This window comes from Thamnophis sirtalis, unplaced genomic scaffold, assembly GCF_051295495.1.
Source record: "Thamnophis sirtalis isolate CommonGarterSnake01/CBP01778 unplaced genomic scaffold, rThaSir2_p1.2 scaffold_14, whole genome shotgun sequence".
NCBI lineage: Eukaryota > Metazoa > Chordata > Lepidosauria > Squamata > Natricidae > Thamnophis > Thamnophis sirtalis.
The window spans coordinates 20206790-20231707 of NW_028261394.1; the positions used below are offsets into that span (position 1 = coordinate 20206790).

A 24918-nucleotide genomic window follows, 5' to 3' on the forward strand; every position below is an offset into this window, starting at 1 on the left:
GGTGGTTGTGGCCAGCTTGATGTCACTTGTGTCGGGGGCGCCTGAGCGCTCTGCCAGTGAAAACTGGCTCCTGAGCTCAGTTTTTGGCTGTGATGGCCTCCTGCAACCCTCTGCCAGTGAAAATGGAGCTCGTGAGGACCGCCTGCAGCCCTCCCGAGCTCCGCTTTTGCTGGCAGAGGCACGGTGGGCCGATCCTTCACTGGCCAGATCTAAGTACCCCGTGCCTTGAGCTTGACACCCCCTGGTCTATGGCAATTCGCCACAGGGCAACTTGTCATGACCAACTTGCAATGGGATAACTTGCCAAGGGACAGTTCAACAATTCAATTTAATTATTTAAAATAATTTAAAAATTATTTTAATTTTTGTCATTCGCATTTTGTTTTGTCCTCCTTTGGCATCCTTCCTTTAAAGGTTCTTGTCCTGCAGCAAGTTTTCCAGGACAAACTGACCGCTGCAAGTTGGCTGCAGCGAGTTGACTGTGGCAAGTTGTGCCATACGAACTCTGGCGAGCCCTTTCAGCTTGGGTGCCTTTACCTGGCTATGTCAGCTCTCTTCATGGAACATGCAGTGTGTTCTTATAATGCCCTTTTCTCCTTCAAATCCATCTCTCTCTCCCTCTCTCTTCCCCCCTCCCTCTCAGCACATATACATATGTGGACCACTGTTTTATAACCATAATTTTGGGCACCAATAGCTTTCATGAAGTGTTGACAATGCCTTTGAAACACGAGGGACATGTGCTTCCCTCATGGGATGCTACATGGGGAAAGTGAATACTTAATACTTAAGTGGAGGAAATAATGCCAGATGGTTTCTTGTAGGCATTGTAAAACCGACTGGAAACGGCTACGCTTAATTTGCAGACAAAATCAATCTCCTAAGGGTAATTAAGAAAACCTACGTATGTCTGATGCTTGGAAATGCAGTCATACTGCTATGATACCTAATTGCAGAAAGAAAATTGAGCTAGGCCCCAGACACTGGAGTTGTGAATATGCAAGGCTGACAGACAGATAATCTCGCTGCTGTTTGCTGGCCACATATAGTCAACCTGGATGTCCTAGAAGATCATGTGCCACACTGTTTACTGGGTGTTCCACCTGTGTCTTGCAAGCTGCTTCTGGGGTGTTTCACCCAGGAGGAAACACCCCCCCCCCCAATTACCTTGCTGTTACCTAGGCTGCCATTGTGGTCCATGAGCAAAAGTTGGAAGCCAAGAAAGATTCATTTCTCGTTCATCTTGATGTACTGCTCTTTTAATACAAATTGCCACTTTGGTTAGCCTAGGAAATCAATACATTCTGAGGTTATAAATCAGTGACAAAAGTGCAGCTCAGTGTATTTCTTTCAAGAAAGAATCCAGTGTCCTGTCTGAGTTGCTAAGGACAGCTGTGTGGTGATGAATGGGTTGCAGCCAAAGACAAATGGCAATGCACCTCCTGGACCATTTATCCTCCAAGATATTCCCGTCTTCCAATTGGCACATGCCTTCTCAGCATCTCTTGGTCTGCATTTTTATTGGAACAATTTCTAGACCGGTTATTTATTTATTTAGCGCATGGCACACAGTGTCGGGGAAATCTACAAATGCTAGACACAATGCACTCCTGATAGCCTAAATTGCTAGTTCATTCTGCTCACATCTCCTGTTTGGCACATGCCTTCTCAGCATCTCTTGGTATGTATTTTTCTCAGAGCAATTTCTAGATAGATTATTTGTTTGTTTGTTTGTTTGTTTGTTTGTTTGTTTGTTTACTATATATCAGGGAAATCTACAAATGCTGGACATGGTGAATTCACGGAATGAATTGCTAGTTTATTCTGTATGGTAAACTGTACTGTATCCTTGCCAGTCAGTCATTTAAATGCTCCCTCGTATTTAAAACACAAGCAAGCACCCTCCCTGCACATAGAAAACACTCCATATTAGGAACATAGCTAGTTTATCAGGCATAGAGGATTTTATGTGATAGTCATTGCTGTTTTCCTGTCTAGGCCTATGGTCATCACCTTGCCCAGGACGCCAGAGGGATTCCACAGTCTTCCCCAGTGGCTTCACAACAAGACGGAGGTGATACTGCAAGGCCTAGTCAAACAGAGTGACCCCCAACCTGTTATTGAGTATTCACTGGCTCTCATCACCATCTTAAATGAGGTATGAATTTAGGGAGAAAGGATTCTGGTGTCTTTTGTCAGCTTTGTGAAGTTAAAATTTAAATTAGTTTGCCTAATACTTTACAAGAAAATATCACGGTTTTGGAAAGACACAGAGAAGAATGTAGTTTATTCAGCATGAAATGGAGCTTATGTAGTTATGTAGCATGAGGCTGCGGGACAGAGATGATAGTTGCTTTTTAAAAATTATGATTGAAATCAAGTTGATTTAAATCAAACCTTTTTACTAGTGATTTAAATTGTATCTTTGCGGGACAGAGATGACAGTTGCTCTTTAAAAATTAAGATTTTTACTAGTGATTTAAATTATGATTTAAATCAACTTGATTTAAATCAAATCCACCCTGATTTGGTGTAAGGAAAACTCCAACTGGCTTTTGAGCTTCTCTTCTTGCAAACTGCGTCCTTGGGAGGGAGGCTTGTCTCCTGTCCTGCCTCCCTCAAGGTCAGATAGAAGCTGACTTTTCATTTTCTGTCCTCCCACCCAAAGCATGAATCCTCCGGGCATCCAAAGCTGGGAGCCGAGCCTGATGCCCCGCTCCAGATCTGGATCCGAAAAAAAGTTACCGAAACCCTGACTTCCTTGAATGTCAACACGGTGGATGACATCCGACAGATTGTGGCTGCACTGGCCCAGTGTATGGTAGGCCTTTTGGGTACAGGGCAAGCTGGGATGGGTGTGTGTGTGTGTGTGTGTGTGTGTGTGTGTGCGCACGTGCATGCATATAGACTGGCTCAAATGAGCTTCACACCCCAGTATGTTGAGAATCATATGGGAAGGGCTGAGAGTAGAAACAGAGAGTGGGCAGAAAGTCTTAAGTGGTGAAGACACTCAAGCCCCATGAGGACCAGAAATGTTGTCCCGACTTGCTTCCCCTGTGCGTTGGATTTGCAGGTGGCCAGAAAGGAGTTTGTCTGTCGATCTTGCCTGACAAAGACTTTGAGGAAGCTGGAAACGATGATGACAATTCTTCAAGGAGAGACCCTGCAAGGAACCATGACCCCCAAAGCCATTGCTGACAACATCCTCGATATTATGGGTGAGCTGCCTTCGGAGTCGGAGATCAATGGGGTAGAAGAACAGCTGGAGCCTGTTCCTGATGTGCGTATGCACAGAGCTGCCAGGTGAAGGGAACCGTTAAGGAACAAGGGCCGACTCAGGAGTAAGGCACAGGTGGACGGTAAAAGGCCCCTCCCATAGGGAATAAAGAGGAGCGAGGGGGGAGTGGAGTTTGCAGGAGACAATTTGTTCGCTTAATTAGTGTGAAGATTTGTTTGTGACTCCCAGAGACTCCTTGCCAACTATTTTCTTGTACAGCATTGCGTTTGGAAGATATCAGCCTGGCAGCTCTCCAAGCCTGATAAGGTCTGTGGTTGTAAATTCAACCTGTGCAATGTGAGCCTGTGTGATGCCAAGAACCACTGTGGTTCTTCTTGGTGGAAAGGGACCTGAGAGGTCAAGGGTTGTCCACAGGAGATAGTCAACAAAGCATTGCGGCAAAAGAAACCAGTGGTGCTGGGATTACACCGTCGGGGCTGTAGACACCCCTGCAGGGGAAAAGAATTAGGTACATCCTCCCCTTTGAGTCCGATGTGGAGGGGCAGTAGCACTTCTGCAAACCCGCCGGCGAATGGCAGAACAGCAGTGGCAGGCGGTGATTTCAGTGGGGTGGGGGACTTTGCATGCCAGCAAGGCTTTTGGTCCTGATTTTGGCAGGTTGCTTTGCAGGAGACTTGATCCACCTCGTCAACGGCGTATCCCAGGAGTCCGAGCGGCTGGAGCTGTCTAGCACTCCGAATCGGGAGCAGGTGGCTTCCAAAGCCTACGCCTTGTCCACTGACTTGATGCGCATCCTAATGAAGTCCCGAGTGCTCAACGAGGAGCCCCTGGAGCTGTCCGGGAGCAACATCACGGCCAGAGGGAAACGAGCCGACCCCCATGCCCTGCTCTGCTACGGGGACACCCCCAGCTGCCAGTTCTCTATCCCCCAGGCCTTCCGAGCCACCTTCTCCGACCTGACGGACGTCGTCCAGGTCATCTTCCATGTCGACTACAACCCTTTCCCCTTTGGCTACATCACCAACCACAGCGTCTCCTCCGATGTGGCCTCCATGGAGTTTCAGAGCAGCAACGGCACAGAAATAGCAGTCAATAGCCTGGATGTGGACAAAGCCATCACCGTGGCGGTTGTGGACTCTGGGCCGAAGAACATCACCGTGGGCACAGTGGTGGTGGAAGAAAAGAATTCAGTGCACGTGGTGGTCTCGATGGAGAACAGCAACACGGAAGCCGGGCTGTATTTCCAGATCACCTTCAGCCTTGTCACAGGTAGGCACCTGATTCAGAGACCCTTGTGTGTTTGTTGGCCTCTCGGAATGACCAGCCTTGGGTCAAGGAAGCACCTGATCAGAGGGTGGGAGAGATCATCTTGCCTGGCCCCTGCTCAGGGCAGAGAGAGCATGTTTGAGGGATCCCTGAGGAAGGTAAACATTGTGGCTTGCACAACCTTGAGGCCACTCTTTATTTTCAATAATAATTTTGTCAATTTTATTGTTGTATGATTTACAACAGTAAAAACTAAATAAAAATACTGTAAAATAATAAAAAAAGAAAAATAGAAGGTACAGAACATAGAATAGAAGAGAGAGAGAGAGAGAGAGAGAAGAAAAAGAAAAGAGAAAGGAAAGAAATGTATAAAGTTATCATATTCTCCTTCACCGCAACAGATATCAGCAATTTTAATAACGTATCTTCTTCCCATATCCTATCTGTTACATATAAACAAATCCATAAATCATCATGTCAGCAAAGGGAGGGAGAGAGGGACAGAGGAAGAAAATAAAGACAGCCTCTTTAAGAGCTCCAAAATGTACCCTTCTCCAAGGAGACCTTCTCCCAGGCAGCAGACCCTCCTGAAGCTGCTCCCTGCTTCTCAGCCCTTCCTGGTTTCAAAAAAGCCCCACGTGGATCGACTGGTGAGCGTCTGGCTAGGGAGTCGCTCTCTTAGCTGGGACCCACCAGTGTCTCCTCTCTGACAGATCGTTACGTCTCCCGGGAAAAGGAACCCTTTCTTGCCGTCTGTCTCTTCCACTCCCCTGAATCCGGAGAGCGCAACTGCACAGCCTCCAAGGAGATCTCTCTAGAGGATATGAAAGAGGGGCCACAGGGCGACCCACGGCGCTACACCATCTTTGTTCCCCCAGGGTGAGTGGGACCTCTGGGGCCAAAGGGAGATGACCTGGTTCCCAGGGAGGAAGTGAAGTAGAGCTCACCGTTGGCCAGCACAGGGGATGCAAAAGAGTGGTGGGCGAGGAAGCTTTCCTCCCCGCATGGCCGGCCTCCTGGTTGATAAATGGGTGCAAGTGAGCCCCATGGCCACCAACAGGACCGCTGGCCTCCTGCCCCACCAGGTGACATGTTCCCTCTCTCATTTAGGATTGCAGACACAGCGAGAGACCATCACTTGAACATTACTAACCATTTCGTGTGGTCCCCCGTGGAGGTGACTCTGGGCCTGTACAGCTCCCTCTGCCAGTATTTCAACGCGGAAGAGGCCCGCTGGAAGACAGAGGGCATGGCTCCCTTGGAGGGGGCCACTCCGGAGAAGGCTGTGTGCTTAACCCAGCACCTGACTGCTTTCGGGGCGAGCCTCTTCGTCCCCTCACACTCTGTGCAGTTCATAAAGCCAGTGAGTTGAGCTGTGGAGCTTTGATGGATGCTGTCGGTGTTATGCGCTGCTTCTGTTTTTAATTTGTTGTACCTTGGCGTGGCTGTTGTTATTTTTGGGTCAAAGGAGCTCACTTCTCCTCTTGCAAGAAAGTTGGCGGATGGGACCAATTCTTCCTTAAAGCCTTTGTGGAAAGGAGGCCACAAATGGAAAGGTGGAATTTCTCCATCTGGTCACCTCAACATTAATGGCTCAGGGGCCAAACCTAGAAGTACGGTGACCATCTGTCTTGATTACAAGAGACAGTCCTTCATTTCAGGAAGCTGCCTTTTAAATTCCTTTTGCTCTTCCTTTCGACCAGCTCCCTTTGACCACGCAAATGGTCCTGCTTTAATGTATGGTCTTTTGCATTCACCCGAAAAAGACAGAAATTGAATTGTGTTTTAAAGAAATTTACATATATTGTTTGATTTTAGATATTTCTATTAGAATATGCTTTTTTTGTAAAAGTTTTTGTTTTGCTCTTGAATTTTCCTTTGTAAAGCAGACACACACACACACACACACACACACACACACACACATTACATATATATATATATAAAAACATATATACAAATCTTTTTGTCAAATCATCTGGTGTGCCCAAATATGGAAGGGAGCATACTGCTTCCCTTTTGCCTTTTAGCCCCACTCCAGGAGTCTTCCAGGCAGTGGCTTAACACAACAAACCATTTTTGTGTTACATTTTTGCTGATAAATAAATGAAGGGAGACTAGTATACATCTATTTCAAGCTATTTAGCTCTCATCAGTTAGCCATACCCTTGCTGGTATTCAAACTTGGGCTGTTGTATTAACCTCTAAACCACAGGCTCTCCTCCTTTATTGTGGCTATATATAATGGTTCTTTATTTCTTCCCAGACAATATGATCAGTGTGTACTATAAGATAATTAAGAATTAACTCAAAAGCAGCACCACTTGGGAGCAGCCTCATCTTCCTTGTTTCCAAAGGTTTGCATGAAGACCCCAACTATCACAGCTCTTGGGGTGCACAACAAGGCCAGGCTGGAAAGCAAAGGCCTGCCGAGGGCATTCCCTTGGAGACGGGACCCTCACCCACTGCTTTGTGGTCCTTGGCCCACCAAAGGAGGGGGTCTTTCCTCCCTTCACTTGTTGCGCTCCTGAAGCACCTTCAGTGGCTGTCCCAGTGGCAAGGATGGGTTCCTTCCTATCCCCTGCTGCTTGGGAGGGCTTTTCTTGTGCAAACTGCTGTGCCCGTGCCTCGAATTCCTATTTCTTTCCAGAGTTGGGCATGCTTCTCCCCTATTTGGGGGTGGGGAGCGATATTTGGAAATCTCAAATTGTCCACAAGCAAGGAGTGTGCAAACTCTCGTCCTGTCCAAGCTCCCTTCTATAACATTTCAGCCCAAGCTGTTCTAGGTCCTCCGAGTGGATTCCTCTTGTGCCCTTGGAAAAGTTACGAGGGGTCAGAGCCTCTATCCACAACCCCTTTGCCATCACCCCTCCTCCTCTCTGTGCCCAGGGTGTCTCTGCTCCTTCTGGTGCCCTGGAGACCCTCAGCCAGAGGCGCCTGTAGAAATTGTGCCCAAATGGGCAATGAAGTGTCAACTGATTCGTATTTTTGATGGTTTCAGTGTCCTGAGGTCATGTGATCACATTTTGTGACCGCCTCCTCTTATAAAACCTGAGGGTTGAACAGGAAGTCCTCGACCTACGACAGCAATTGAGCCCCGAAATTTTTTGTTGCTAAGCGAAACATTTGTTAAGTGAATTCTGCCCCATTTAACGACCTTTCTTGCCACAGCTGTTAAGTGAATCCCTGCAGTTGTTAAAGTTAATATCTTCCCTGTTGACTTTGCTTGTCAGACGGTCACAAAAGGTAATCGTGTGACCCCAGGACTCTGCAATCATCATAAATACGAGTCAATTGCCAAGCGTTGCCATGGTAATGCTGGCCGTTCAGTGTGAAATCGCAACGGTCATCAGTCACTTTTTTCACTGCCATTGTAACATTGAACGGTCACTAAATGAACTGTTGTAAGTCGAGGACGGTCTGTATCCCTCGCCCCTCTTTCAGCAAGATCATTTCTAGGCTGGATATGCCATTCCTTGCAAGGGAGAAATATTTCGGGGTTTCTCTTACCTTCCAGCCTTAACCCATTACTCTCTCGTAAGACGAAGGTTTAATCTCCCCTCTTGTTCCCTGCGCTGGATCGAAGTCTGATTCTCGGCTTCTCCATCCACTCCTAGCCAGGTGGCACAGAAGCAGCCAGAATGATTGTTTCACCCTTTGGATATTTTCAGGATGTCCAATAATGTATTGTTAATTTCCCCCAATTGATAATCTGAATATTGAGCGCACACGCACACACAGATACACATACGCCCAATGTCCAGATTATCAATTGGGAGGAAATTAACAATACATTATTGGACGTCCTGAAAATATCCAAAGGGTAAAATAGTATATAGTACAATTTAAACCCAATTTTTGGGGTTTTTTTTAATGGTGATATAGGTAGGGTGATATAGGTAGCGTATTCAGATCTGTTATTGCCAAAATTCATCTGAAATGTGGATTTAAGCGCCGGCTGAACATTGACCTGGTAAGCAGCAGGAAGTCACCGTTCTCTGAAATGTGCACTGCCTTTCCCTTCAGCCTCCCGGCCCTGGGCTCAACTACATCGTTCTGCTGACTTGCGCTGTCTGTCTGGTGACCTACTCCATGGCAGCTGTGATTGTCCACAAATTGGATCTGATAGACATCAGTCGTGTGGGGTCGATCCCTTTCTGTGGGAAGAACGGGCTATACAGATACGAAATCTTGGTGAAGACTGGCTGGGGAAAAGGGTCAGGTGAGTATCTGTGACAGGGATGAAGTCCAGCAGGTTCTGACAGGTTCTGGAGAACCAGTAGTGGAAATTCTGAGTAGTTCGGAGAACCGGCAAATGCCACCTCTGGCTGGCCCCAGAGAGGGGAGGGAATGGAGATTTTGCGGGAGCCTTCCCCTGCCACACCCACCAAGCCACACCCACCAAGCCACGCCCACAGAACGGGTAGGTAAAAAAAATGAATTTCACCACTGATCTGTGACCCTCTTTATCAACCACTAGGTTCGGCTTTGAGGAATGCAGGCGAGCACTCCTTGGGACTGAGGCTGGATTCCATCAACGTATCATGGGGGAGGGCATTCCCTGGGGCCCTCTTTTCTGTCCCTCTCTTGGGGACAGGACTGTCTTTATCTTAAAACCATAGAGAGCTTTGCCAATTCATAAGTCCTCTCTTTATTAATAACATGTGCAAACTCAAGCAAAAAATGCCAAATCACTTGGGGAGGCTGTGGGGACATACAACTGAACATATGGAGTAGGGCAGCTGTGGGGAGAAGATGTCAAGATATTGTCCGCATCAGAGGTGACATTCAGCAGGTTCTGACCAGTTCAGGAGAACCAGTAGCAGAAATTTTGAGTAGTTCGGAGAACCGGCAAATGCCATCTCTGGCTGGCCCCGCCCCCATCTATTCTCTGCCTCCCGAGTCCCAGCTGATCGGGAGGAAATGCGGATTTTACAGTAACCTTCCCCTGCCACGCCCACCAAGCCACGGCCACAGAGCCGATAGTAAAAAAAATTGAATCCCACCACTGGTCCACATGATTGAATCCCTGCCTCTTTTTTACCTGGCTAACCCCAAATAAAATGTTAAAATGCCACTCCCCATTGGAGCTCATTTTTCACATCCCTCCATTTATTCCAGAATGAGCAATCTTTTTCTCAACTCCAGGTCATGCTTTCCAGCCCATCAGAAGGTTGCAAGGACATGGACAGTGAGGTCACGTTGTAACAATGAACCAAACCAAAGTCTTTTGACTTTTATTTTGTCTTTTTGCAACACCGCTGCTCTAAACCAGATGTGACTGATAAGGACTGAGGAGATGGTTTTGTAACCCTACTAAACTATTGGTGCAAAGAGTTAATTCCTGACTTCAAAGACAGACTCCACCTGAATAAATTGGGGGATAAATAATAATAATAATAATAATAATAATAATAATAATAAATTATTATTATTATTATTATTTATTATTATCATCAAAATTTATATATCTTACTGGCCGCTGGGAGGTATGTGGCAGTAAGCGGTCTCGAAGGTACGCTGGCCCTAAGCCATGTAGGGCTTTAAAGGTAATAACCAACATCTTGAATTGCGTTCGGAGACCAATTGGTAGCCAGTGCAGCTCGCGGAGGACAGGTGTAACGTGGGTGTACCTCGGTACACCCAATATCGCTCGCACGGCCACATTCTGGACTAGCTGCAGTCTCCGAACACTTTTCAAGGGTAGCCCCATGCAGAGCGCATTGCAATAATCCAGCCTTGAGGTGACAAGGGCGTGAGTAACCGTTTGGAGTGCCTCCCAATCCAAATAGGGCTGCAATTGGTGCACCAGGCGAACCTTGGCAAAGGCCCTCCTGGTCACAGCCGACAGATGATGTTCCAGTGTCAGCTGCGAATCCAGGAGGACCCCCAAATTGCGGGCCCTCTCTGAGGGGTGTAAATTTTCACACACACCCCACAGGGTTAAGGATGGACTGTCTAGGCTGTCCTTTGGGGGCAGCATCCAAAGCCACTCAGTCTTATCGGGATTTAGCACAAGTTTGTTCACCCCCATCCCGATCCTAACAGCTTCCAGGCATCGGCACATTACGTCCGCCGCTACACTGAGCTGGCACGGGGCAGAAAGATACAGCTGTGTATCATCTGCATATTGGTGGTACTTTACCCCGTGCTGTCGCATGATCTCACCCAGCGGCTTCATGTAGATGTTAAATAGGAGGGGGGACAAGACTGAATCCTGTGGTACACCACATTTGAGGGGCCTAGGGGTCGACCTTTGCCCCCCGACCAACACCGACTGCGACCTGTCGGAGAGGTAAGAGGAGAACCACCGCAAAACAGTGCCTCTCACTCCCATCTCCTCCAGGTGTCGCAGAAGGATACCATGGTCGATGGTATCGAAGGCAGTTGAGAGGTCAAGAAGCACCAGGATAGAAGAATGTTCTCTATCCCTGGCCCGCCAGAGATCATCAGTCAGGGCAACCAAAGCGGTTTCCGTGCTGTACCCAGGCCTGAAACCGGAGTGAAAGGAGTCTAGATAATCCGCTTCATTCAAGGTCCGTCGGAGTTGAAGCGCCACCACCTTCTCAACAACCTTCCCCAGAAAAGGAAGGTTGGAGACAGGACGATAGTTTTTCAAGATAGCTGGGTCCAGGGAAGGCTTCTTGACAGGGGTCTTACCACTCCTTCCTTTAATGGTTGCGGGAAAGACCCCTCCTGCAAAGACGCGTTAGTAATCGTCTGGAGCCAGCCTCGTGTCACCTCTCTGCTGGTCGAAACCAGCCAGGAGGGGCATGGGTCCAGTAAACAGGTGGAGGCACTCATCGCTCCCATGGCCTTGTCCACTTCCTCAGGGGTGACAAATTCGAACTAATTCCAGAAAATCCGATTAAGACTAACCCTCGGCATCTCGGCTGGTACTGCCCAAGCGGAGTCCAGGTCTGTCCGAATCTGAGTGATTTTATCCGACAGAAACTGAACGAACTCCTCAGCTCTTCCCTGTTGAGGTTCCCCCGCCTCCTCACCTTTCTGGAGGGAGCGGGTCACCCTAAACAGGGTGGCTGGGCGAGATTCCGCGGATGCAATAAGAGCGGAAAAATGTGTACATTTTGCCGCCCGTATCGCCACTAGGTAAGTCCTAATAAAGGCTCTTAATAGTGCTCGATCAGATTCAGAGTTACTAGCCCTCCAGCGTTGCTCTAGGCGTCTCTTTTGGTGCTTCATCTCCCGGAGTTCCTCGGTAAACCTTGGTTCGGAGAGGCCTCAAAGGCACAATCCGATCCAGTGCCTCAGCCGCCGCAACATTCCAGGCAGCAACCAAAGACTCGGTTGGATTGCGGACAAGGGAGTCAGGTATCTCTCCAAGCTCCCTCTGAAATCCCTCCAGGTCCATCAGGCGCCTGGGGCGGAGCCACTTAATTGGCTCCACCTCCCTGCAATGGGGGAGTAGCGTCCTGAAGTCAAGCCTCAGCAAGGAGTGATGTGACCATGACAAGGGCAAGGTCTCTATTCCCCTTAACTCAAGATCACGTCTCCACTGCCCTGAGAGAAATACAAGGTCGAGCGTGTGTCCTGCTCTATGAGTTGGACCCTGAACTACTTGGGTCAAGTTCATGATTGTCATGGAGGCCATGAACTCCTGTGCCCCATCTGAGTGTTCACCAAGAGATGGTAGATTAAAGTCCCCCAGTACCATTAGTCTGGGGAACTCCACCGCCAACCCGGCTACTGCCTCTAGCAGCACAGGAAGGGCTGTCGTGACGCAGCTGGGAGGTAGGTACATCAACAGCAAGCCCAATTGAACCCCTAGGTCCAACTTCAAGAGGAGAGACTCACACCCCACAATCTCTGGGGCAGGGATCCTGCGAGGAACTAATGACCTTTGGATGATAACTGCTACTCCCCCACCCCTTCCTGGTATCGTGGTTGGTGGAGCACCTGGAACCCTTCTGGGCACATTTCTAAGAGGGGGACACCTCCCTCTCGGCCCAGCCAGGTTTCAGTTATACATGCCTCCTCGTCTAATATTAAATCCCGGACAAGGGGAGCTTTGTTCACAACAGACCTGGCATTTAGCAACAACAACCTGAGACCAGGGCCCTGATCTCCTCTGCCACCAGGTCCTTGAGTTGAGCCTGAGGGGCCGGAACAAGGAATCGCTGTAATGTAGCGAGTCCTTCTTCCCCGGTAATGTCTAGCCCTACAGCTCCCGTCATATCTGCCCCTCCCAGTCGTAACCAAAATGCTCCGACCTTCCCCCATCCCCGTAGGCCCCCCTCCTCCCCCATAGCCCCCATTCTTCCTGGCAGGCCACACACACCATTCACTCCAGGACGGGAGGCGAGTCTGGGCCCCCATCCACTTCTGCTTCTGCACTCAGTGGAGGGGGCTCCAGGTCGCACTCCTGGTCCTATCATATTCACCAATAGTTTCAAAACTAGCAATAGTTTAGCTGCTAAAATCTTCACTCTTTTAAATCTTATTAAATCTTGTTGAAGAAAAACTCTGAGAATCAGAATAGCTTTTGGTTACAGCAACTGTGAGTCCTGCTTGGCATGATGCCCTCTAGATTTTCTGGCACATAATGGCCAACCCTCGACTTTGACCTGGACTGCCTGGAGAAAGCTATAGCTGCAATCTTAACATATCCGAAGGGCAGCGGACTGGAAAAGTCCCTCCTGTCTCCAGCTCTCTATCCTGGAGTCCAGTAAGCAAGGGCAGAATGGAGAACATCTGGCAGCTGTTAAGGAACACAGGCATCCTTTGTGGGACAACCTCCAGAACAAATATCCCCTCCCATTAGAACATTGGCAAGATAGTGAATATTGGATCCGGCGCTCCTGTTTGGAGAGGCAGCAGTCCCGGGCTCTCACAAATGGGGCAGTTGCTACTCCAATGTCCCTGCAACCTGATCCTGCAAAGGAAGTGGCCCATAGAAAAGTAGGTTCCTGTATTTGCCAAAGAGAAAAAAAAAACCCAAACCCTCTGAATTATCTGGCACATGATTTTGCTCAAGAGCAAGCTTCCTGGGGAGTAATCACCCTCTTTTCTTAAATTAGCCCAAGTGTCACCAACAGGCTTTGAGACATGACCATTAAGGCCAAGATTTAACAGAATAACAAAATAACAGAGTTGGAAGGGAATTTAGAGGTCTTCTAGTCCAACCCTTGCTCAAGCAGGAGACCCTGTACCAGAGGTCTTCAAACCTGGCAACTTTAAGACTTGTGGACTTCAACTCCCAGAATCTCCAGCCAGCATAATTTATTCTCTTGTAATCCCTTCCTCTGCAATCTCTCCACTTAGATCAGAGGTCTTCAAACTTGGCAACTTTAAGACTTGTGGATTTCAACTCCTAGAATTCTCCAGCCAGCATAATTTATTCTCTTGTAATCCCTTCCTCTGCAATCTCTCCATTTAGATCAGAGATCTTCAAACTTGGCAACTTTAAGATTTGTGGATTTCAACTCCTAGAATTCTCCAGCCAGCATAATTTATTCTCTTGTAATCCCTTCCTCTGCAATCTCTCCACTTAGATCAGAGGTCTTCAAACTTGGCAACTTTAAAACTTGTGGTTTTCAACTCCTAGAATTCTCCAGCCAGCAGAGCATAGCATAGCTGGCTGGATAATTCTGGGAGTTGAAGTTCACAAGTCTTAAAGTTGCTGAGTTTGGGGACCTCTGCCCTATACCCTATATAATTCCTGGCAAGTGGCTGGCCAATCTCTTCCTAAAAGCCTCCAGTGATGGAGCACCCACAACCTCTGGTTGATTGTTCTCACTGTTTCTCCTTAATTCCAGGTTGCTTCTCTCCTTAATTCGTTTCCATCCATTGTTTCTTGTCCTGCCTTCAGGTGCTTTGGAGAGCAGGTTGACTTCCTTTTCTTTGTGGCAGCCCCTCAAATACTGTAAGACTGCTATCACATCACCCCTAGTCTATCTTTTCACTAGACTAGCCAAACCCAATTCCTGCAACCGTTCTTCATGTCTCTTAGTCTTTTGGCCTTTAATCATTTTAGTTCCTCTTCTCTGCAGTCTTTCCAGATTCTCAACAACTTTTTAATAATGTGGTGACCAAAACTGGATGCAGAATTCCAAGTGTGGTCTTACTGAGGCTTTATATAGCGGTACTAATGTTTCACATGATCCTTATTCTATCCCTCTGTTAAAGCAGCCCAGAATTTGCTTCACACACCAGCTTGAGGAGCGTGTCTGGCAAAATCGAAAGCTTATTCATAGTCTTGTAACGTTCTGAAATGATTGTCCCATAACTGTGGAATGGCTTGTTTTTCCCCTGAATAAACTCTGCAGCTTCCAACAGCTGTTATGATGGGAAATGAGACTTTCTGTTGACTTTAGATTTCAGTTGGCAGAAGAAAAACATTAGAAAGTCTGCCATCTTACATCTGCTGTCAACAGAATTTGGGACTGATGTAAGCTCTTATTTTTTGTCTTTTTTTTTTTTTAAACCCTAAATCCTTGCTGATTTTTTGTGATATCCAAGGAGAAAAGCTCTCCTTGTGAGCAAATGGATTGTCCTTGTTCACTGAAGTGCTTTGATGGGTTTCTCTGTAATAGTTAGTTACAGAACTAGGCAGTGCGAGTTTTGGAAGTTATGGGGAGCCTTGGCTGGCAATAGAATACATATTGTGCAGTTTAAATGTATGGGCGTGACATGAGCTTTGTATAATATTTACTCTTCTCCTAGTGAGGGGGAAATTGGAACTGCACCAGCATCTGTTCCACCCTAAAGATGCCAGGCAAATTTACTATCACCCAGGACACCTCCTGGGATTTTATAAAGCAATCTGTCAGGCCTATCCCACCTTCGGCGTTCAGAAAAGAAAGACCCTCGACTCCATCCAAAAGGTATACTTTTACTAAAGCCAAATGGCAAAGCCAGATCTGAATATTCCCACATAAACCCAGTGATTTTCCCTTCTCCTAGCTCTCCCCCCTCCCGTTCATTTCTTAAATGTTCAATGGTATTCAGACTAGATGTTTTGGTAACAGTTCTAAAGTTTGGCACTTCTTTGGTAGGTGTTTGCATTCCATTCCCATGCCTATGTCCTTGGATCTTTCAACCATTGTCTCTGGTTGGCCCCTTTGGTTCTTGTCACTCCCCCCTCCTGACATTCCTCTCCTCCCTCCTCCTCCCTTTTTGTGGCAGGATGCCATCAAAGCGAAGTGTGAAGCAATGGGATGGCAGATCTGGCACAATATTTGACTGCCCTTCTCTTCCCTTCAGCGCTTACATTCCACTTGGATGAAACGTCTGAGATTAACACATCTTGGTCCAGTAGCCATGATTCAACCTTTAGACACCTTTGGCCTGGATGACTGGGTGTCTTCATTGACATATTGCAAGCCATTTTGGGGAGAAATTTCTGAAGTTGGCGTGGCAAGAGTTGGTACATTCCAGCGACTCTCTGACTCCCTGCCTAGCTAATTTTGCTCTGACTGATGAAGTTGCTTGGATGGGCAACGAGACACCTTGGAGTAACAAAGTTTGGGCCAGTTGCTTTGACTCAACCTTTAGACATTACACTAGAATGCTATTTTGGGCTTTAGAAGGACAAGCTGAGATTCATTCCCCTTCTGCTAAATTCTTTGAGACCCCAACATGATATAAGTCAGGGCTGTCCAAACTTGGGAACTTTAAGACTTGTGGGCTTCAATTCCTAGAATTCTCCAGCCAGCTACTGGCTGGGGAATTCTGGGAGTTGAAGTCCACAAGTCTTAAAGTTCCCAAGTTTGGACAGCCCTGATATAAGTAATGAGCTGGTTACTCAGCTTTCAGCAACTCCCGGGATGTAGTTTTCACACCTGTTGTATATGTTGGGTTTTGTTTGTATGTGTCGTAAATGAATGATGTCGACATGAAAAGTATATGAAAGAGTTAACATTCATTTATTTCCATCATCTCCTCCATCTATTTGAAGGTCTTTGAACTGAAGTGGTAGAAATCAGGATGATTATATAATATTTTCCATGGTGATGGTTTTGTGATTAGGATAGCAGTGCCCCAGCTGTGTTCCAACTGTCAGCTTCAAATCTTGATTCAAGTGGCAGATCTGGGACCCCTCAGTACATTATAAGGTGCTCCGGTAAAGCTCTTCCTGGAGGTACTGAGTGAATCGCAATTTAAGCCTTCTTTCCTTCCTTCCTCCCTCCCTCCCTTTTCTTTTCCTTCTTCCTTCCTTACTTCATTTGTCCCTTCCTTTCCTTTCCTTCTCTCCTTCCTCCCTCCCTCCCCTTTCCTTCTGTCCTTCCTTCCTTCCTTCCTTCATCCCTTCCTTTCCTTCTCTCTTCCCTCCTCCCTCCCTCCGTCCCTCCCTTCCCTTCCCTTTTCTTTTCTCCTTCCTTCCTTCATTCGTCCCTTCCCTTCCTTTCCTTTCCTTCTCTCCTTTCTTCCCTTCCCTTCGCTCCTTCCTTCCTTCCTTCTTCCTTCCATTTTTCCCCCCAGGGACGACAGCCCATGTGGGGATCACTTTGTATGGGATGGATAGCAAATCTGGGCACAGACACCTGGATGATGAGAATGCCTTTCGCCGCAACAGTCTTGACATCTTCCAGGTGGCCACAGAGCGCAACCTGGGCAGCGTGTGGAAGATCCGGATCTGGCATGACAATAAAGGTGAATAAATGCAACAGGGTGCTGAGCTTCGCTGGGCAGCTGGGAGGACAGAAATTATGGTTGGAGGTGAAGTCAAGGGCAAGGAATCTCTGCTTTTCATTGGTCTTCATTGGTCAAGAGGATTGATTTCCAGAGAATCCAGATTCAGTATTGCAGGCTAATTCTGCTGACGGTCAGCAGTTCAATTCTGACTGGTTTAAGCTTGACTTCCATTCTTCCGAGGTGGGTCAAATGAAGGCCCAGGTTGTTGAGGTCAAGAGGCTGAGCCTGTAAACCGCTTAGGGAGGGCTGTGAAGCACTGTGAAGAGGCAGATTTAGATTTATAAAATCTAAGTGCTATTGTTAACGCTGTTGCTTTTGAATTTATAATGATCAATTTTTGTCTCCAAGGTGCTGTAGGTTCTCACCTGTCACTAAACATGTATTCCATTGCTTTGCAGCCCACATTTAATTTTGTCTACCTCTCCTCCTTTTCCCACACACAACCTGCCAAGCCCCTGTAGATCAAGTTAACTAAGGCCGTGGTTACGTTTGGGTGTCACGTGATGCCCAAACAAGTCTGCTTAACACATTCACCTGCTTCACACAACCTGCTGACAAAGGGTTGAGTTCCCATAGCCTGCTGACATTTGGCCCCCTCGTTTTTGCCAAGCCTATTGGGCAAATCCAGCCATTGGAGTGACTGTTTCCCCTTTGGCTTTTTCCACAAGTTGAAGCCCAGAATTTATTTATGCATTTATTATTATTGCATTGTTCAAGTGACCTTTAGAGCAGGTCCTGGGTCCTAGCCTGTTTAGAACTAGGCTGTGTGCTGCTTGTGCAGAATCATCCTCTCTCTGTCTCGCTCTCTCTCACACACACACACATACCACCGCAACCGCTGGCAGTCCACAAAGCCAGAAAGGCTGCCTTAGAGCAGAGGTCTCCAACCTTGGCAATTTTAAAACATGTGGACTTCAGCTCCCAGAATTCGCTGGCTGAGGAACTCTGGAGTTGAAGTCGACAAGTCTTAAAGTTGCCAAGGTTGGACAGCCCTGCCTTAGAGAACAAGCAAATAATTCTGACTTGTTAACCCTGCCTGAGCATAAAGACTGATAAAGGGAGAATTCGCACTTTGCAAATCTGCTTGTGAGGAGGGAAGGCAGGGGTTGGGAGGAAGGAGAGGAGGCAGGTATTCTTTGTAGCCCTTTCCAAAGGGGTAGGAAGGCGACCCAGAAAACGGCTAAACCCCAAGGCGCTTTTTCAGGAATAAGGAACTGGACTTTCTTATTCTTTTTCTTTGAAGATGTTTTGCTTCTCAGCCAAGAAGCTTCTTCAGCTCTGGCTGGATGGTGGGAATGGGAGGATTTATACTCCTTGCAGAGAGCTGGTCATTTGCATCCTTTCAGAGGGTCGCTGAGGCCGCTTGGAGGTTTATTTGTTGTCCTTGGGTTCAACTATGTAGTGCTAATGGGTGTGGAGCCTTCTTGGCTCGTCTTCAAAGAAAAGTCCTGTTGCCTCCTGAAAAAGCACCTTTGGGACAAGCGTGACCCGGATGACGGGGAATCTCCATAGACCTCCAGCCTGGCTGAACCGTCTCTCCTTCTGCTTTCCAGGGCTCAGCCCAGCTTGGTTCCTGCACCATGTCATTGTCAGGGACTTGCAGACCTACAAGAGCTACCACTTCTTGGTGAACGACTGGCTGTCTGTGGACAGCCTGGAGAACAACGGCCTGGTGGAGAAGGAGGTGTTCGCTGCCAGTGAGTGGGGCAGCGTGAGCCGGCCCTGGATGCCCCTTGGGGCCTCTGCTGGGCCCCTGCTTTGCCCCGATTGGGGAGCTCGACAGTGGGGGCGGCTGCCTGGGTAGAGAAAAGGTCCCCACCCCCACGTTGCCTGTTCTCTTGGTTTTTAGTCTTCATTTCATGTTTCTTAAGTTTTAATTCTTTGGGGTTACCTTTTTATCATGCTGCAAGCCACCCCAAGTCACTGTAACAGTGAGATGGGCAGCATATGAGAGGTGGATGGATGGATGGATGGATGGATGGATGGATGGATGGATGGAGAGAGAGATGGATGGAGGGATGGAGGGATGGTTGGTTGGATAGATAGATAGATACATGATAGATAGATAGATAGATAGATAGATAGATAGATAGATAGAGATAGATAGATAGATAGATAGATAGATAGATAGATAGATAGATAGATGATAGAGAGATAGATATAGATAGATGATAGAGAGATGGACGGACGGACAGACAGACAGACAGACAGACAGATAGATAGATAGATAGATAGAGATGATAGAGAGATGGATGTATAGATGGATGGATGGATGGATGGATGGATGGATGGATGGATGGATAGATAGATAGATAGATAGAGATAGATGAATAGACAGACAGACAGATGTAGATGCTGGAAAAGAAAGAAGAAAGAAAGAAAGAAAGAAAGAAAGAAAGAAAGAAAGAAAGAAAGAAAGAAGAGAAAAAGAAAAACTGACTCAGTGGAAGAGGAAGGACGATCCAGAGGGATCCAGCTTGAGGAAGCTAACAGCCATGCTTGGCTTGAGTCTTCACAGCAAGGACAAAATGGCTGCCCCAGATCAGATGCCGATTTTGTGGGAAGGGAAACACAAAAGGAAGGCCTGAACGTGAGAGAGCCGCACTCTTTAGCAAGAACACCAATGATCTTCTCAGAGAGATTCCCCTTCCGCTCCCTCAGGTGGAGTGGATTGGAGTGAGGACGAGCCCACACCAGTCTCCTCCAGCAGAGCCCAGTTCTTGTGGACGGGCCCCTGTAAGGCACGGGGAAGGGGAGGAGAGTCTCCCGTAGCCTCTGCTGCTTCATGCTCTATCTCAATGGCCCTCTTATGCCTTGTGGACTTCAACTCCCAGAATCCCTGAGCCATGCTCTGCTGGTCCCCACTCCTGCTCCGTAGCCTCCCTTTCACCCGTTTGTCTCCCTCCACAGGTGAGGCCGACCTGAGGAGCTTCTTCCGCATCTTCGTGGGCGAGCTGCAGCGGGGTTTCTTCGAGAGGCACGTCTGGCTCTCGCTGTGGGACCGGCCCCCTCGCAGCCGCTTCACACGGGTCCAGAGAGCATCGTGCTGCTGCGTCCTCATCTTCCTCTTCCTCTGTGCCAATGCCGTGTGGTACGGGGTTGTGGCAGATGCCAACTTCAGGTGAGCCACCAGCATCAAAAGTGTTGCAAGCGCCAGGTCCTTCTCGGCCCAACCTCCGCTGAAAGAAGAACCTTCCACAATCTTTGCCCAAGATTAAATGGAAGAGGGGAGGAGGAAATGTTGGCCCTGCATTATTCCTCCTCTTCAATTTAGCCCCTCCCCCCCGGGTCCCTAAAGGGGTGACTTTCCCAGGTTCTCCTCATGGCTCCTGTTTAAGCTGCTCAGGAGACAGTGGCCACCACTGACCACCGAAGAACATCCGTGACTCTCTCTCTGGGTCTTTAGGTGCCCCAGGAGACCCTTCCCTACCTTAGTAGCAATTATCTTATTTTTCGGAGTATAAGACACACCTCTCCCCCCTAAAAGAGGGTGAAAATCTGGGTGCATCTTATACACTGAATACAGCATTGTTGGGCCCCCAAAACCCTGCCCCCTTTACAAAAATGGAGGTGCAGAGGGTTTGGGTGGCCTGCAAAGTGCTCCTGGGGGCAGGGGAGAGCTAAAACAAGCAGAAAATGGGCCATTTTTTGCTCATTTTTGCCCCCCCCAACCTCCAGGAGCATCCTACAAGCCTCCTAAAGGCTATGCATGCCCTTTTTTTGTGCATGAATAGCCTTTAGTCTATGCCTTTTTTTCCAGCTTCCAGGAGCACTTTGCAGGCCTCTCAAACTCTCTGCATGCCCCATTTTTCACAAAATATGAGGCATGCTGAGGGTTTGGGAGGTCTGCAGAGTGTTATTTTTTTTTAAAAAAAAAAGCCTCTTCAAAAACCTGGTGCATCTTATACTCCGAAAAATACGGTACTCGCCTGCAGCCCCCCTCTCCCCCCTTCAGTCCAAAGTGGGCCTAGATAGATACTGGAGCCCAGCTTGAGTAGTCCTGCCCTGAGTGGAAGGAAGATGAAAGAAAGCCCTAAAGGTCCTTTATCAAAAGGCAACTGGACTTTCTTGTTTTTCTTTGAAGATGTTTCGCTTCTCATCCAAGAAGCTTCTTTAGTTCTAACTGAAGAAGAACCGAAGAAGCTTCTTGGATGAGAAGCGAAACGTCATTAAGGAAAAACAAAGAATAGCCCAGTTGCCTCTTGAAAAAAGCACCTTTGGGACGACCATGACTTGGATGAGGGGGGATCTCCATAGACAAGAGAGAAAGACACTGGTTCTGGAGCGAATAACACCAGGTATCAGCTCCAAATGGGATGAGGCGGCTTCCTGTCCCAGAACGAATGTTTGCACCATCTTTAAGCTTTTGAGCCCCTTGCAAAGGGTTGTGTGCTCAAGGCAGGGCAAGGTTTACACCAATTTAATTTGAATTGATAAGTCTTAATTTAAATATGATAACTGCCATCTTTAATCATTTCCCCCTCTTCGGTACATTAAACGTTACCGTTTGTGGCAGATTTTGTTCAACTGAAGGAAGCTGGAAGTCTGTCTCAAGCCTTTGGGGTCCTTGTCTTTCTTCTGGGTGTAATGGAAGAAGAGAAGAAGGGCAGAGGAAGACAGCTGGGTGCCTCCTTTCCTCCCACTCAGTTCACAAAATTGACCCGCTGGGCATCCCCTCTCTGCAAATGGGCCTTCCTGCTGTCTTGATTCCCACAGGCTTAAATCTAGACTGGTGCAACCTCTGGGCAGGACGCTCAGTGTAAAACCTGCTGGGATATTTTTATTTTGTTTTATTTATTTAAGAATAAATTCTTAAAATGTATTGTTTTAATATAAAAAAGGAAAAACACTGCAGAAAGAACGAAATACAAAAACAAAACTGCGATATGTAACTTCCTACTATATACAAGAAATTAAGCAGCTTCATTTTTAAACATGTCATTAGCACAGCTGCCTGGAACAGCATCGATTGATTGCCTGATCTTTCCACTCCATCCATACAGAGTCCATTTTTTTCAAAAACCTAATTTGTTTCAGTGATCCAAGTTTGTAAATCTGGAACTGCATTAAATAATAACATCGCTGTATAAATTATTACTTTTAATACAGTTAAGTCAAAATACCGAGCCTGGCCCCCATCATCTGAGCCACCCATTTTGTTCTCCCAACATAATGAGCTCGAAAGATTCCTAGAAGAGCCGCTGATGCTCAGGTTCCCTCAGAGGCAGAAAAGTTTAAGCAACCTTAAACACTCAGAGAACCAGTTGGGCCCCTTTCCCAAAAAAAAGAAAACACCGGGAGCCACAAAATCTGAGTGGGCGTGGCCAACTTGATGCCATTCCTTCCCACCCAGACACATGACACCCCCCTCCCCCGCCATGTCTACCCAGCCGGTCATAGAGAACCGGTTGTTAAAAGACACGCAGAACCACAAAACGCTTTTGACATCTCTCTCTCTCCCTCCCTCTCTGCATCTCTCTCTCTCTACCCCCCCTCCCTCTGTCTCTCACTCCCTCCTCTCTTTACCGTGTTTCCAGACATGGCCTTATTTTCTTTTGACCCCCAAAATAAGCGCTTGGCCTTATTTTGGGGGAGGTCTTATTATTTTTGAGGTGCAGGAGGCAGTGAGTGTGGTCACCTCATGGCTGCTGCTGTGTTGCAATGTTTTTGGGGAGGAGGCTTATTTTAGCACATGCGCTCAAAAGCCCAATTGGGCTTATTATCTGGGGAGGTCTTATTTTGGGGAAACAGGGTTAGACAATAAACAGCATTGAACCCGTCTACATTTTCTGGAGTCTTATTGACAGGCAGACAAACAGCTTCCAATTGACACTTTTTTGGTTCTGTTTTTAGTCCGGAGCCCATCTCCACCCTGATCCCGGTTAATGGCGAAACAGTCTTGGTTGGCTTGGTCTCCAGTTTGGTGGTTTATCCTGTGTACCTGGTTCTCCTGTTCCTCTTCCGGATGGCACGGAGCAAGGTAACAATGGAAGGGAGCCCATTTAAAACATGTGTGGAGTTCAGAACAGCTTCCCTGTTCCCTAGGAAGTCCAAAAGAATGGCCTGGGAAGGTTTCATTTAGGGGTTCCACAATGCCCCCCCCCAACTCTTAAAGATGTCCCAAAGGTGCTTTTTGAAAAGGCAACTGGGCTTTTTCCTTGAAGACGTTTCTCTTCTCATCCAAGAAGCTTCTTCAGTTCTGACAGAATGGTGGAAAATGGAAAGATTTATATTCCTTGTTAAATCCTTCCATTCTCCACCATTCAGTTGGAGCTGAAGAAGCTTCTTGGGTTCAAAGTAGCTGAACAGTCTGGTGCTTTATTTGCCTATATATGAGGGGAGGGACTACTTATAGGGCCAGAGAGATATTGCCATTCTGGTTTTTAAAAAAGCATAACATTTGTAATGCCTTAATTATCCTTATGTTCACACAAGAAATGAAATATGGTGCAAATTCTTGCTGTTAGGTTTTCCCAATAAATAAAAACATATCTTATTTGCTGTGCAGCTCTGTTAAATATTTAAAATATTATGTTCATATTTTCAAATAAAGTTTTTTTTCATACATGTAAAAAAAAAGTAGCTTCTTGGATGAGAAGATAAACTTTTTGCTTTTCCTTGAAGCAAAGAAAGTCCACTTGCCTTTAGAAAAAGCACCTTTGGGGCAACCATGACCTGGGTAACTGAGAATCTCCACAGACTTGAAGATGTTTAGTTTCAGAAGTTGCTCAAACTTCAATCTCCTTGGAATAAAGTTGTTGGAATTTGCTCTCTTGTAATACTTGCATTGTCTGTTGTTGACTATAATGACACTACAGGAATCTCCAAGGACTCAACAGTTCAATTTTTATAACAAATTTCCAGATTTTTAAATAGTGATGTTCGAATTGAAACAATATTTTTCCATTGTTTTGTAATAAGAAACTTGGCAGCTAAAAATAGCAATGGTTTTAATTCCCTATGTTGCATCAATTTTGATGCCTTGGAAAATAAGGGCAATAAACCAACATCAGCAGCAGCGTTCATTATGAAAGATCGTAAGCTGATTTGTCTGACTTTCTTCAAATATTTTTAATCTAAAGAAATGCCTAACTGGGCACTGACATTAAAAATGGTAATCTATACCAGTTGGCTTATAAATCTTGTGTACACAGTCCGGAAATTTTGCAGTTTACTTATCTGCATATTGTCATGTTAGTTGATATACATATCCAGGTCATGGCTGTCCCAAAGGTGGTTTTTCAAAAGGCAACAGGACTTCCTTGGTTTTTTCTTGAAGAAATTTCGCTTCTCATCCAAGAAGCTTCTTCAGTTCTGGTAGAATTCTCCACCATTCATTCAAAGCTGAAGAAGCTTCCTGGAGGAGAAGCAAAATTACTTCAAGGAAAAACAAGGCCCAGTTACCTTTTGAAAAATCCCCTTTGGGACAAATTGAGGCAGATTTAAATTTCTGTTCCCCCACCCCGTGATCTCACCTCCCTCCCTCAAGCAGCCTCCTCCCCTGCAGGTGACCATCAGCCAGTCTCTGGCCCATTCAGACCAGCAGTCTTTGGAGATTGACAACTACCTGGACTCATCGCTTCTGGAGAGCTCCTTCATCACTTTCCCTGGACTTCGGACAGAGGTGAGGAGAATCAGGGCTTCCCCTTTTCTCTCCATGCCACCCTGCAATCTCTAGCCGGTCCTGGGAATCTTTTCTTATACACACATACACAGGAAAAAAACATAGATGTCAATATAGCTATGAAATGGGGCCCTTC

At 46.9% G+C, this 24918-nt stretch overlaps 1 protein-coding gene across 1 annotated transcript in view; it reads left to right on the forward strand.

Moving 5' to 3' along the window:
- Nucleotides 1-24918, forward strand: part of PKD1 (polycystin 1, transient receptor potential channel interacting) — a 216338-nt gene that overhangs the window by 132981 nt on the left and 58439 nt on the right. The window contains exons 20-31 of the mRNA XM_087729000.1: nucleotides 1999-2158; nucleotides 2669-2821; nucleotides 3074-3218; nucleotides 3908-4507; nucleotides 5218-5383; nucleotides 5615-5867; nucleotides 8531-8726; nucleotides 16946-17116; nucleotides 18712-18855; nucleotides 20069-20279; nucleotides 23012-23138; nucleotides 24666-24782. Of these exons, the coding sequence (XP_087585126.1) occupies nucleotides 1999-2158; nucleotides 2669-2821; nucleotides 3074-3218; nucleotides 3908-4507; nucleotides 5218-5383; nucleotides 5615-5867; nucleotides 8531-8726; nucleotides 16946-17116; nucleotides 18712-18855; nucleotides 20069-20279; nucleotides 23012-23138; nucleotides 24666-24782 (2443 nt within the window). The remainder of the gene's footprint in view (nucleotides 1-1998; nucleotides 2159-2668; nucleotides 2822-3073; nucleotides 3219-3907; nucleotides 4508-5217; nucleotides 5384-5614; nucleotides 5868-8530; nucleotides 8727-16945; nucleotides 17117-18711; nucleotides 18856-20068; nucleotides 20280-23011; nucleotides 23139-24665; nucleotides 24783-24918) is intronic.